Raw genomic sequence first — 15,214 nt, forward strand, 5'->3', positions numbered from 1 at the left:
TCCCAGTTACCCCAGTCCCAGCCCCTCACATCCCAGTTCAGCTGGTGGCTCCACGAGCAGCACCAGGCAGGAGCACAGTTAAATATTTTTGCTGGCAACCTTTTCACGTTGCTTTCACTTCAGATTGTGCCGCTGAACACTGACAGATTTCTCATTGCAAGGCTGTATTAAGCTGCTTTTTAATTGCATTTTGAGGGACCCAAAGGCCAGCAGGCAGAAGGGCACTTTATTTTTTCCAAGGAACATTATTTTTATTGTAGAGGCAGGAAAGGTTTCCATTAATCCTCAGCAAGCAGACAGCTTCCACGCAGCACACTGGCTGCAGGGATGGCCCCTCCAGAGCTCTGGGATGATTTGAACATTGTCTGCTGGAATATCAAGGCTCCCAACAACTCCTCTTCAAAGAGCAGATGACAGGCTTTGGCAAGAAACTTGCATTAAATTGATACAATCTCTTTAATGTTATCTTTGGCTCTTTATCACAATTGTATGTGCAATTTACATTCTTGTCGCCTTTTTTTTATTAAGATTTGCTAGATCCTTATCATTGATATTTTACACATTGTTGTAGTGTCACTCAAACATTTAATGGACATCAGCTGCTTTGGGAATATATAATAGCTCCTTGCTATGGGGTACGGTGGGATGTTGATGGATTTCAGCCTCACTCCACAAAAGTGGATGCACAGCAAATCCAAGTGGGACAGAAAGCAGGGTCCTGGTGGGCACCATGCCAGGCAGGGAGCACCCTCTGTGCCAGCTCCTGTGCCAGCTCAGCACCACATGCCCAGAGCCAAGCTAAATACTCATCATGCAAGGCACCTTGGGGGCTCCTCCTGCTCCTCACCTGCAGCCAGCCCTGCTGCTCAGATCACTCCTGTGCAGAGCCCTACTGAGAGAAACTCTGCCAAAGCTGGTCTGGGGTTTGTGGGCTGCAGAAATGAAACTTGCTAGATCTACTTTCTTTAGGGAAAAAAAAAAAAGAAAGAAAAAAAAAAAAGAAAGAAAGAAGCAGCTTTATGCAAGTCCATTAACCTCCAGGACCAAGCCTCCACCCCCTCACTCATTAGCCTTTAACTTCACTACCTGCCTGCAAACACAGCTATACAAATAAGTGATTTTTAGTTCAGTCTGAGGATGAAACTCTTAAAAAAAATCCTCTTTCCACCTGAAATAGACTCAAAATGATTCACTGTCCCAGATCAATTACTCCCATTCAATATGAGTCTTCCACCCCAAATGATGTATCTGAAATACTCAAGGGGAAAAACATTAAATAAGAATAAATTGAGTGAAGGTTTTTCTGCCCAAGATCTTGGGCTTCAAGGAGTTCTCTGCATCATGGAGGACAGGGGCTGAACCCTCAGGGACTGAGAGCACATCTGTAAAGTGTGGAAGCACACACTCCATGCAAACCTACAGGCAACCCTGGGGAAATAAAGATTCCCCTCTCACCCTCTCCCGCCATGCACAGATTACAAAGTCACAGGACAGGGTGCAGAAGCAACTCCAGGTACCAAACTGCCATGGAAATGCATTTTATCATGCCAAAATTAACCAAGAAATTCAAATAAATCCCTTTTTCAGTGACATGGTTTCTTTTATTTTGCTATCATTGCAAGCATATATACCCAATCATGTTTAAAGGTTGTTCTATAAAGAATTAAATGGTAATTCCCTTCCCTAGCACTAATTCCCTCAGAGACTTCCTCCTCTTCTGCATCACTCACCAGTTTATACCTGATAGATCAGTAAGTCATACCCATCTGCTTTTACCCTTCCAACCACCCCAAATGCATCCTCTGAGAGCACTGCCCTGCCAGGCCTCAGGACCTTGACAGGGTAAGGACCAAGCTGCAGGATCTGAGTTTGGAGACATCCAAGAGCTACAACTGCTACAAATCCCTGCCCACATCAATGGCTTTAGTCACCTCCACCTCTGCTAGGAGCTGGGAAAACCAGGAAAAACTGAAAAACATGCAAACTGCTGTCAAATACGTAACACGTTTTGAGGGAGGGAAGCGAGCACCCTTTAAGGACTAGTTCATCCTGCTCTTCACTTGGTCTCAGGGGTGTCTGGGTGCTCACAGTGTGGGTGCAGAGCACAGCAGACAAGGGGGGCACAGCAGTTAAACCTCCAAGGTTAGTTCTCAGTCCGGGGATTCCCATTGCTGCTGCCTGTGCGTGCGGAGCAGCCTGGCAGCGCTCAGAGAGGGCGTGAGGGCAGGCTCTGCTCGGGCTAAAAGCACAGCTAAAGCTGCCAGCAAGGCTGTGACCCGAGCCCCAGAGCCTCAGCCTGCCTCGGGGATGGGATGGGATGAGTGCTGCACGCAGGGAAGATGCTCCGGGCAGGGAGGGAGCCAGACGCCTAAAATAAATCCCCGGGCAAAGTGCAGAGATTAGTGATAGAGACCTAGAGCATGAGAACCAGCTCACCTCCTGACAGTAAGGGAGCAGATGGATATTTCTGTCTTCAGGAAGGGCAAACTATGTATTTGGACAGGGTAAGTAAGTGTCCTGGGGTGACTTTATGATGCTTGTATCCCAAATCACCTGTTCTGTTTGTGCTGGGTATTGAGTTCTGCAGCTTTCAGATTGGTTCCAGCAGTGAAGGGGGAGAGAAGAGGTGCTGGGTTTGTTAGCAGAGACTGCACTTGCTGCCCTGCATCCTTCACACAGACTGGGCTGGCTGCAGTGGGCAGCAGGAGAGAGCTCTCCTTTGCTTTTAGTTGGCTGGGGAGGGGCCACTTGAGCCTGCTTTCTGAGGAACCCCTTTGGAGGTTTTCTCCTGAATTTGTCCTAAACCAGGACAGTAAGGAAGCTGCACTCTGGGTTGGAGACCTATACTAAGAGACATCATCTTGTTCACAGAGCTGGTTTTGTCTTCTCTTTTGCTTCAAGGCATTGAAAAAAAAACCAAAAACAAACCAGACAGGTGTTTTCTTTAAACACCAACTGTCCAGACTTCTTACAGCAAGTACCAGAAACAACAGCCTCAGTCTGCCAAGGGCAAGAGAGGACAAAGGTTTCTTGATTTGTTCTTTACCAACAGCCACACATGGGGCTGGGGATCTGCTGTGGAGACTTACTGAACACCCTTTCAGGTTGGGACCATCACTTTTCATTCCCCCATCTGTAACTCCAGATGCACTGGTGGCACCGAGTCCATTCCTTGTATGTGTGCCACAAAACAGGATCGTCCCAGGACCCCAGTGTGCAGTGTTGCTGGGGGAGGCAGCACCCCCTGGCAAAGCTCTGATGCCCCAGAGGGCACCCAGCAGCTCACCAAGTTGTAAACCCATCAGAGGCTGGGCTGCTGCCAAGTGTTCATGGGAGAAGAAAGGGAAACGTTCAATGTAATCTGCATGAAAGTGCAGGAAGCCCTAAATTGTGTTAGCACTATTAAGAAAGCTGGTTACATCACTCAGCAAACTGGCCCAATACAGGTTTGATAGACTTGTTACAAACATCTGATTGTCCCTGATTAGATTAGACAATCAACCCCCATCCTGGTGCGTGGGCATTGTTTAACTCCCCTCTGCAATCCGTAAATTAGAATTTCAGACCTGGGAGATTGGATTCAAATTGGATTACTGGAGCAGGTCCAGCACAAGAACAATTGTGAGGCAGGAGAAGACACACACATGTGCATGAATGAACAAACAAACAAACACAGGGGGACTGTCAGCCAGGATTTGATTAGGAGCAAATTAAAAATAGAATTAAAACCAAAACTACCAACCAGCAGTTACCAAAGAAGCGGGAAGAGGGTTGGATTTGTCACTATGAAATAAGAAAGCACAGAGGTCCTGCCTTTAAATGGTTTGTACTTCAGCATGTGCAAGGTTGGTGGCTGTGGTTCTTACTCCAACTCAAGAGCTCCTGTCCATGGCCATGCAGCTGGAATGGTTCAGGAGTGCATGAGGCAAGGAAGCCTCACATCTCACCAAACCCACAGGCTGTGTCAGAGCTCAGCTGAGCTATGTTTATTCCCTCTCTCCTACCCCATTTTGCTGTCTAGGCAAGACAAGTAATGTGTCCCTTAGCTGGGACCCAGAAGGTCACAGCGTGACCACTGGTAGCCTTCTGACATGCCCGGAAATCCCCCTCAAGTCAAAGCCAGGGCTGCACCACACTGCAGGAGGGAAAGCCACAAGGGTTTGGCACCACATGCTGCCAGCCAATGTGAACCCTCTGTGCACTGCAGCTCAGGAGGGTCTCCTCTCCTGGCCTGGGACCTCTCCAGTTAAACACTTCAATGACTTGGCCACCTGGTTGAACATCCTTCAGACAGCTCTGCAGGAAGATGGCAACAGCATCTTGCTCTGCCAGAAACAAAGGAGAAATCCAATAAAACCCCAGGGCTGCTCCTGCTGAATGCTGACCCCTTTTGCTGCCTGCCACCAAGACCAGAGGATAGATCAACACCAAGAGTGGAGGGAAGATTTCCTGATGATATTCGATGAGTCCATGCTGTGACAGAAGTCAGTGCCTCTGCTGAGAGAGGGAGCAGGGAGATGCTCTGAACTGGGCTGAGAGATGCTTTGGTGTATGCCAATTTTTGCAGCTTGTCAGACAGGTGGCACTTTTTATTGCTCCTATCAGGGACCAGAAACCTGATAAAGACTCCATTCACCACAAACCTGCAAGGGGAAATCTCAGGGCTATCAGAATTGTTAAAGGGATAAACCTGTCCAATTAAATCCCCTCTATACTCTTGATATATGCTTGTGCCAGGCTAAATGGAGCTTGGAACTAGTCCCAGTTGAGTAGTAATGCACTGAGTGTTCAACCAGGACTGAAAGCACAACTGGCCTGAGCTCCTCCCTCCTGCAATGCCCCCCTGACCAGCTTCACCCTGAGAAGCTGATTTGGTCAGTACTTTGTGCCAACACACCGAATCTCACCTCACCCTTCATCACAGGATCCTAAAGCATGGCTGAGTAGTAACTGCACCAACACTTCAGAAGAAACATGCAAGAAAAAATGCCAGTAAGTGGAAAAACTCAAGGCTGAGGGCGAGGGGTGGAAACAGGAGACAAAACAGCAAAAGAGTTAAGGCAGTACAAAGCCCTAAGCATCTCCAGACCAACCACCTTTTCTATGTGCCAAATCTCAGCTCTTCCAACCTCTTTCCCTTCAGATCCAAGGTAAAGAAAGATGGGAACACCTACAGCCACATTCCCCCAGGCTTTGTAGCCACAGGAAACCCAGCCAGACTTCCCAGCAGGTTGCTTTAAAAATACAGGAAATCCCCAGTCTTGTCCTTTGTATTCTTTTTTCTGCCAAAAGAAAATGTCTAATGCCAAGTGTAGATTTTACTACTCTGGTTGCAGTAAAATCTGAGTGAAATATATTGTGACCTCCTACACCTTAGCTGAAGGAGCAGGAACCTTGAAATCTCCTACCACTGAGCCCTCCTGCCAAACCCCTGCTTTCCTCCAGATGCTCACTACACACTTTAGCTAAATATGCAGCAACAAAAATATGCTATCTAATTCCCCAAAAACACAATAAACCCCCCACAAACCTTCCTCCTATTCCTGGCAAGTGCTGTTAGTGCTCTCATGACCAGACTCATGCAAGGGGCACCAAACCTGTTGCACACACATACATGTACAGCTGTACATAGTACACATTACAAATTCTGACACAAAATGCCGCTTTTCTGCACTTCTGCTCAACACATCACATTTGATGCACACACCTGTGATCCACAGGAAATGGAACAAACTTCACCTTAACTCCAAAGACTGTGCCAGTGACATACAATTTCCAAATTAAATCAGTTCTATAGAGAAAATACCAGCCCAACCATGTCACCACTGGGGCAATGTGAGAGCCTGCAGGCATCCAGACCATGTTTTGTGCATCAGCAGGTCTCTTTTTGGAGATGGGGGAAGGCCACCAGCACAGACAGTAATCTTTAGGCTGGTTACAGTACATGAATAGTTCACTTCAGGGCATAACCTACTCAGTAAACTGTGGGATGTGTCGCTCTCAGGAGGCAAAGCAAATTGTCTGTGGTTAAATATGTGAAGAATGAAGCAGTCAGCATCCAAAATCAGCCGTCACAAGAACTATATAAAAAGGAGAAACAATCTTAAAACATATCCTAGGATCTAAAATTTCCACCTCTCAGCCTCCTCCTCCATCAAATCACAAATTTCTTCTCCCCCAGTCTGTGGAGCTTCAGGAAAGAATAGACCTGGAGGCATCACTCATATACTTGACATAGTATTCTAAAAGAAAGAAAAAGTACCCCTTGGGTTTGGGAATCTGGACCCACACCATGCACACCCTCAAGTGATGGCTTTTCCCTGGGCTCCCAAAAAAGCTCCCAAAGAAGCCCCAGCCTGTACATATCTCTCTGGGCACGTAAAAGGCAAAGAGGGGTCTGAACACACTGAAAAACTGAAGAGGAGATAGGAAATAAAGTTGAAAAAGTGACAAAGAATCTACTTGGCAAAAAACCAACCTGATGAGTTCTAGTCTCAGATGATGTAAAGCCATGAGCCAGCCAGCTGTGATTCCCAGCACAGGAAAACTCAAGGGGGATTTGTTGTAGTCATTTGGTAACATGCCACCTCACTCCTTTCCACATCTTACAAAAGGCATCTTTTTTAGCCCTAGCAAGGACAAGCTCATAAGTGTGGAGAAAAGCAGGCCATTAAACTTCCACCCAGCCAGGAACACACCTGTTGATCTGGAACTTCCCTCCAATGCAGTACACTGGGTAAATGTAATGTCATCTCCTTCAGCAGTCACTCCACCTTAGTCTTTTACTTCTAATTCAAAGGAAGTAAGATGCATTTCTGGTATTGAAGGGCATCTTTTTCACCATCCCTCCTGTTAAAGCCTGGAAATAAAAAGCTGGAACTACAAAACCCAAAGGTGAGTGGGAGGCCAGGTTTGAAGCAATGAAATCATCATGGATAAAGGACACTGAAAAAGGCAATTAGTGCTGATGCAAACCCATGTCAAACAGAAGCCATTGTGTGGGCATGGGGTAGAAGTCCCCCAGGGTCCAGCTGTAGATAGTCCACTGCCAGGTGGAACAGGTAGGGATTGCAAAAATATCTTTCTAGGAGTTTTTTTGTCCCGTGATGAGACTGTCATCTGATATGATGCTCTGGAATAAAAGGGGAGTGACAGCATCCAAGTAACCAGCCTCTTGTAGGTGCCTTATTTTAGGGAGCAATTACCCTCTCTCCCACACACCCCTGGCTCCAGCACACCTCCAGAATGTGAGAAATCAGTGTCCTTTAGTGCCAGATCCCTGCCACAGTGCTGCACCATGGCTGTCAGGGCCAGACAGGCTCAGTTTCCTTGTGCTTGATTTCTGCCTCTTAGAAATGCAACACACAAGGTAAGAAACTGTATTAATAAATGCTCTGCACATAGTTAAATACAGCACATTCGTATTTCCACTTAGAAACAGAGGAGAACAGGTTCTTTGATGACTGGACTGAATCACCACCTAATCAGAACAGCTCTCTGAACTGTGCACTCATAGTGTGTGCCCAAAGGCTCGGGAGCACCTTCCTCCAAAGCCCCCCTGAGGCCCCAGCAGCATTCCCTTCTCTCTCCTGCAGCAAAAGAGACAGGGATGTCTCCTCAGGAGAGTGAGCACATGAGTAACAGGGCAATTAGTACATCAAGGAGAGACTCCATTTCTCCCTCCTCACCTGCCCCTGCCAATACATGGAGTCCCACTTGTCTCAGATGCTGAAAAATATGTTTCAAGAAGTTATCATCACTCTTGTGAGTCATGAGAGAAGAGGAGGAAATGACTCCAGGAGAGATGATTCAACTGAAGGGAGAGTTGAAACAGATGAAAACAGGCAGGAGGAATGGAAGCAGCTTTGGGAGCCCCACTGCTTCAAAGGAGCTCAGCAAAATATGGAAGAAATTTAGAAGATTCAATTTTTCGTCCCCATAAACTTCCCCATTTCCAGATTTTGTTGTCAGTATCACCAATCCAAGATGTCAAAAATTTACATGGAAACTGGATGTAAACATCTGCTCCATCTGAGAGCACACTCTGAAGGAGTCCTCTTGAAAGACTAATTTAGGTCAAGGGTTCATTGTTTCCACTAGAAGGACAGCAGCACGTGTTCAGCACTGCCAGAATCATCCCTGTGACAGGTGAGCCCTACACAGCCCACCAGTCCTGCCCAAAAAACCAACAAAAGACAGTTGGAAGACAAACAAGATTATTTGTACCACGAGCACAGTTCAACCCTTGATCTAGCACCAAAAGATGCACAAACTCTCTGTAAGTCTGTGTGACTCAGAGCAAAGGGCAAAGGAAAACAGTGTGACTGAGGAGCTGAAACTCAAATGTCACAGTGGAAGCACTCAGCACAGTCATGCTGTGTAACCCAGGGTTATTTCCCTGTGCATCCCATGGCAGCCATGTGTCGTCCAGGTGTGGATCAAGTTTGCAACAACCTTCTGTCACCTGTGTCTTCCTCCAGCATCTATAGGTGCTGCACATCTCTGGATTTATTAGGATATATGCTCAAGTATGCACACAAACTATATGAGCACAGGATGCAAGTTCATATTAAGAAGAAAATTTGTCTTCCTGATTGTCAGTTCCACAATCCTTGTGGAATACAGTGCTGACAGTTTACACCTTTTTAGTCCCACTTCAGCTCCTTCCATTCAAGCTAAAACACTGGGTGTGAGTCCCAAGTAGGACTATTCTTTGATTCCCAGAGTAAGAAACTGGGTAAACAGGAATCTTCTTCACCCAAGTCCCTAGTTACTATCTTTGTCAGGCACTGAGGACAACCTCACACCACCTGGACACTCAGGCCAGACTTTGACCACCCTTGACTAAAATCCTGTTTTGAGTCTTGAGACTCCTCTGGCCCACATGGGTGTCCTGTGATTCCTGTTGCATGCCTTCTCCAAGCTACTTCTTGCTCTGTGGAGACAGGTCACTTCCAAGCTCTCACTGCTTTAATTACACCTTAGTTACTGCAGTGCCCCTTCTCTCACCACAGCACATTTTCCTGTGCTCCCATTCCTGTCTATCAGTTGAAGGGTGACCATGTCCTTTTGGCTGCAGTGTCTCTGTGGACACATGAACTGTGTTACCTGCTCCAAGCCTTCCCCGTCTATCACCCTGCACACACCCTTTCAGTGAACCAAGCTACAAACTGCATCCAGCTGCCCATTGTACAATACCATGCCACTCAATAAAACTGTGTTTTCCAGAGGACACCTCAGCTCCTGGAGGAAGTATCCATACCCCTCTGCAGTGGAGAAGGTTGTCCACCTCTCCAAGAAGGCAATGACTTGTCTCTGTTCCAGTAGCAGAGCATGGTCCTGCTGCCACCTCATTACAGCCACTGCTGGGTTTTACTGAGCAGGCACCATGGATCAGGTCACCTTCCTCCACCACAGATAAAATGAGTTCATTTTAAAAGGAATGTTACAAAATAGGACAGTATATTGGAAATGTATGCAGATATCCATGAGGGCAACCCACACAGGGCTCAAGTCCCAGGCACTGGCACAAACCCTTCAAGCACATCATGTCCTAAACACGAAAAGCTCCACTTGTCCAAAACACTTCCATGAGTGATAGCAGGGACCCTGCAGTACCTCTGCTTCCAGTACACCCTCAGTTAAATGACTGGGTCAAATTTGCTGCCAGGCTTTTGCTGTCACTTGTATTCTTGTGGCAGCACCTTAATGTGTTTGCATGATGGTGGGAAGAGATAAAAAGCAGGAAGATACCTAGAGTACATCCCCACATGGCACAGCCTTGCCTCACATGCTCCATATGAATCCATTCAACTGCAGGATGCAGTTCCCAGAAAAGACCACACAATCATAGAAATCACTTTGAAGCTGAGATCATACTGCTATGGCAGCATCAACCCTCTTGTTTAAACTGAAATCTCCATCAAAGGAGCTAATCTGTTCCATCAGGCCCGTCTCCTTACCTTTAAAGCACGGACTTTCTTGGCCAAGAGGCTCTCGATGTCCCCTGCGACCTTCTCCACCAATTTCCTGGGCACATTCTCCTTGACTTCAAACAGGTTTTTATTGTCATCATAGATCTAAGAGGGGAAGGAAGAGAAAAAGATAGTCAATATTAGTGAGGAGTGCAGCAGTCTTCCTACAGAAAAGCTGATCCTCTAGCAGAGAATTCTAGCAATGTGGATTAGGTAACAATATAAGCTTTGGAAATGAGGGGAGCAAGAGAAGAAAGGCTTTGCAACCAGATAAAAAACAGAAAACCTGCTGCCCACACCACTGGCACTATAGCTGCCTGCTTTCACACTTGCAGGCAATGAGCATCCCACCCTCTCACTCAAAAGCTGAGCTGCCCATCCCTGCCTCTGCTGAACCACTCCTGTGGCACAGGCACAGCCACCACCCTTGCTGCTGTGCCCTCCCCAGCCCAGAGGCATCCCCAAAGTCCACTGACCACCTCCCCAAAGCCACCTGCAGAACTTGGCAAGTGCAAGTCCAACTCCCCACCTGCTCCCAGCACTACCAGCAGGGCTTGCTGGGTGCAGGGCCTGGCAGCACTGGGGCACAGGGCAGCCCTGGGTACCAGGAACAGGAACAAGGGGATCATGTGAAGCAGGATAAAAACCACATCTCTAACCAAGGCATAGTAATTTGGCACCCTCAAGAAATGAGACCTTCTACAACCAGTCCAGAACTTGGCCAGGCTGTGGTGGGTAGAGGCACAAATCTATACCAGGATTATCCTGAAAGCCAATGTAATTACCTGTATTTGAATGTTCACACCCAAAGGGGCAGCAGTGGCCCACAGGCACATCACACAACTGCAGGGAGCAACCTCAGAGCCAAGGGAAGTGCTGCTGGCATCAGCACAGCCTCAAGAAGGGATCCCACCAGAAGACTTCACAAACCCCTCAGTACCCCCCTCAGATGATTTTGTGACTTGTTAACTCCACCTGCCTCCAGACCCAGGTACAGCCAACACAGGGTCAAAGGGAAGAGCTTATTGCCATTATCTGAGATTATTCCTCTTGCCTTAAGTAAGGTACATGAAGAAAACCACAAAGCAAATAGGATTCTGCTTCTCTCTTTATCCCCAGGCTACTTGCAAATACCTTCAGCTCCAAACACAGACATATGGGAACAGAGAACCCTCCAAGGAGGGCTGGACCTCCCCAAGGAGGTAGCAGACTCCACGCTTAACTGCAAATTCCATGCTAAGCATGTCTGGCACCTACCCAAGCTTGCATGATCCTCAGGAGCTGAATCATGCATCCCACGGGACAAAACCCTCTCTGTGCTGGAGCTTCATTACAAGTGAAAGACTCTGCCTGTAGTGGTGGTTTGTTGCAGATCTGGTCATGAGAACCACGGGTTGCAGAAGCAATTTCTCAAGACAAACAGTAAACAACCAGCTTCCACATGACAAACATGCACCCAGAACCTACTCCATTTCACCCAGGACTAAGGAGAGGCTGGGCCAGAGACACCCACCAGGTCACACCATCACAACTCCTTCTCTTGGTGGAGTCAGCAAAAGTAAAGGTACAGGCAGGTGCCCAGGATCTCGACAGTGGCACATCACACAACTCAGGGACATGATGAGACCCTCTGAAATGCTGGGAATTTTCTTACTGTCCCCTTCTTTCTCCAGACCTTATAATGAGCTGGAGTAGACAGCAACTCCATAGACAACAACTCCACTTGCTGAAGGCAGTTGTCAATGAACTCAAGAGCAGAGCAGAGCCATTCCCCAGCTCCAGCCTCCCTTTTCTTTTCATGGTTAAACAAAGCAGTTTCTGAGGCTGAAGCCACAGAAGTACACTGCTGCTCTTTCAGCTGTGCACAGTCCCTCCAGACCTACTGGGTTAATCTCCAGGCTTCTGGGGCCTCTGCCCAAGCTCCTTCTTTCTTCCATGGCACTAGGAAATTCCTAACAGCAGTCTCTTGTATGTCTACATACATAATTGCACTATTCTAGCTCTACTCCAGCAACTGCTTTTTTCCCCCCCAAAAGCCCCAAAGGATTCCAGTGGCCTGTCCTGGCTGCCAGGACAGGAACCCATCCCACCTCTATCAGTGGGGCAGCACACAAAAGGCTCAGATTTGATAGTTTCTGAGGTTTTTTGAGAAAACAATTTCTGTGAATTTTCATGGTTACTGACTTGCAAGAACACACAGCCCACGAGCCAAGAGCCAGACACTTGTGATCCTCATCTGACTCCTCAGTCCCTAAGAGACACATGGAGCACGGCTCCAGCACCCTCCCCAAGGCTCTGCTCTTGCATGCTCCACATCTGCCATCCTTCAAGGAAAGGCAACTCCAAAAACCTGATTTGTCTGAAATGGGCTTCATCCAAATCACTTTGCTCCCCAAACCATGCACACTTCACATTAATTTGGCAACTCCTGTGTTATTACAAGTGATCACTCTGAGCACAGGGACTCCAAAGAGGATGCTTTAGTTAGAGAAGACATTTAGGAGGGATTCCCAGACTCCAGAATAAATTGTTTCATAGAATGGTTTGGGTTGGAAGGGACCTTAAATACCATCTCATTCCAGCCCCCTGCCATGGGCAGGAACCCTTTCCATTAGACCAGGTTGCTCCAAGCCCTGTCCAACCTGGCCTTGAACATTTCCAGGGATGGGGCAGCCACAGCTTCTCTGGGAACCCTGTGCCAGCCTCACCACCCTCACAGTAATTTCTTCCTTAATGTCTAATCTCAACCTCCCCTCTTTCAGTGTGAGACCATTCCCTCTTGTCATGTCACACCATGGCCTTGCCCAAAGTCCCTCTCCAGCTTTCTTGGAGCCCCTTTAGGCAGTGGAAAGGGCTCTAGGGTCTCCCCAGAGTTTTCTCTTCTCCAAGCTGAACACACCCAGCTCTCAGTCTGTCTTCATAGCAGAGGTGCTTCAGCCCTCTGGTGATCTGCATTGCCCTCCTTTGGATCTCCTCCACCTGTTTCCTACGTTGAGGGTGCCAGAGCTGGATGCAATATTCCAGGTGAGGTCTCATCTCACCTCACCAGAGCAGAGTAGAGGGCGAGAATCACTCGCCTCCCTCAAAACCCACTTTTGATGTGGCTCAAGATACAATTTCTAGATGTTCTTCACATCAGAGCTCCACCACACCCCGAGGTTCAGACCAAAAAGCTTGTTTTGCCAACAGCACGTTCTGCACTAGATAAGAACACCCCACATTGGCACAGAAAGGGTTAAAGCAAGGAAAGCTCATCACAATGCAATATTCTCTCTCTTTTCTCCCCTTGGTAAGCAACAGCACAATAAAGTCATGTGCTTGGAAGATGCAGGATACCTCCAGCTGAGCAGCAGCAATTAGGAAAGCAAAGAAGAGCAATCTTCAAGGAGAAAGCTTTGGGTACAGAGGGAGTCCTGACATTAGTATTTTCCTGTTATGAAACAGAAAATTGTCTCCTACTGGTTACGGACAGAAACGGTGCCTGTCCACAAGGGAGGAGAGAACAGAAAAAGAAACCAGGAGCTGTTCCTCCAGCCCTCTGCAGCTGCAGAGCTCTGCAGTCATGGTGGCTGAACAGCTCACCTGCGTTAATTAGAACAATCCAAGACAAATTAACAGTGACCATACGTGCATGAGAATGCCCCAGACAGGCAGGGGAATGAATGGTGAGGGCTCCAGGCAATTCAGAGAACTTCAGTCTCCACTGTAGCATTTTGCTTTGGATTGTTCAGAATGTGGCCAGGTTTTACTTATCTAGAAGTGACATTTCCCATACTGGGTTTTTCCTTGAGCTGAATCAAAGGGAGGATTTTCTGGCCAAAGACATCCCAAACATTCCTCAGTGACTGTGAAAACCTTTAGTTTTGTCCATGTTCAAAAGCCATTCTCATTAAAATTCTCCTGTGATGCAGTGCTCTGGGACCTGTTTTTGCAATGAGCAGCACCAGTGACCTCAGAGTCAAGGAGCTGCTGCTCCTGAGTCCGTGTTGGTACCCTCTGAGCCAGCTGTGTCAGCACCCTGGGGGAGGAGGGGTGCAGGTTGTGTGCTGCTGGCAGACTGGGTTTTACTGGGCAATACCTTGAGCAACAGGCACCATCCCCTCCCAGCCAGGCAGGGGGGTGGGTGGCAATGCAGGGACATGAGCAAAGCCAAATGCTGCACTGCTCCAGCCATGTTGAAACAAGAAGTAACACCCTTGTATTAGTCCTGCTCAACGTGGCTGGCAAACCTGAGATGACTGGGCAGGAGAAGGGCTGTAGAGAGCCCCTGAATTACCTACAAAGGGAGTGGCCCTCAGGCAGCACAGAGGAGGAACTGTTGTACTCAGAGAATGGGGATTGGAGACCACATTACAAACTGAAATCTCAATAAGAAGTCTGGGAAGGGCTGAAGCTGGATGCAGTAGCAGAAGATCCAATCCTGGCAGTGGAAAGGAGTCCAGCAGTGGATGCTGAGAGTGAACTAATAAGTGGCAAGAACAGGGGGGAGCAGGAGGGAATATTAACATCAGCCAAACAATAGAAAGTACTGAGCTGAAACAAAAAAATAAAAGCAAAGAAAAAAACAGTGGCAGGTGAGGGGAAGAAAAATCCAACTGTTCAAGACAACCTGCAACATGAAAAATTTAATCCTAAATACTCCTAAGCATAGCGCAATTACAAACAGCCACAAAAATGATTTAAACCAGCCCAGAAGTGCTAAGTGGCCTCACTTAAGAGCAAAGCTGGTAACACAACCAACTGTGAGCACATGTTCCCAGCAGCACCTGTACAGCCAAGGAGGCACATCTGATACTGCCTTGAAACAGGCATTCTTGAAATTCACTTGTTTGCCTTGCTCCTAATGCACAATAAATGATGCTCATCTCTGCCTTTAATTCCCTCTGTGCCTATATATTCAGGGAGCTGTCAGAGTTCAGAGAAAGAATTTTCCTCTCCCCAATTCCCTGTGAGCATACCCAGCACCACCAAACTTGGCAGCCTGAGAAAGAAAAAGGTACAGGAATATTCCCATAAGTGCAGAAATCACCATTTGATGAGCTGCCATGAGAGGGCCCAACACCTTCCCGTGGGTCAAAGTATCCAATGATAAAATGTGAAGGAAAATAACAAATCTCAGGAGAGCACCCTGTAAAGCACTACTGGAAAGTAAAAATTGTTGCCTCGGCCTTCCTTGTCTCCCTCAGGCATTGGCCTCCCCTGCAACTCCTCATCCAGGACAGGAGGGAGCACACTGCTGG

At 47.5% G+C, this 15,214-nt stretch overlaps 1 protein-coding gene across 2 annotated transcripts in view; it reads right to left on the reverse strand.

Annotated features, from left to right (window-relative positions):
• The window catches only part of CACNA2D2 (calcium voltage-gated channel auxiliary subunit alpha2delta 2), a 209,826-nt gene that overhangs the window by 117,345 nt on the left and 77,267 nt on the right, over window positions 1-15,214 (reverse strand). For both annotated transcript variants that reach the window (XM_033072032.1, XM_033072031.1), the window contains exon 3: window positions 9,963-10,079. In XM_033072032.1, the coding sequence (XP_032927923.1) occupies window positions 9,963-10,079 (117 nt within the window). The remainder of the gene's footprint in view (window positions 1-9,962; window positions 10,080-15,214) is intronic.

Source organism: Catharus ustulatus, chromosome 13 (genome assembly GCF_009819885.2).
Source record: "Catharus ustulatus isolate bCatUst1 chromosome 13, bCatUst1.pri.v2, whole genome shotgun sequence".
NCBI lineage: Eukaryota > Metazoa > Chordata > Aves > Passeriformes > Turdidae > Catharus > Catharus ustulatus.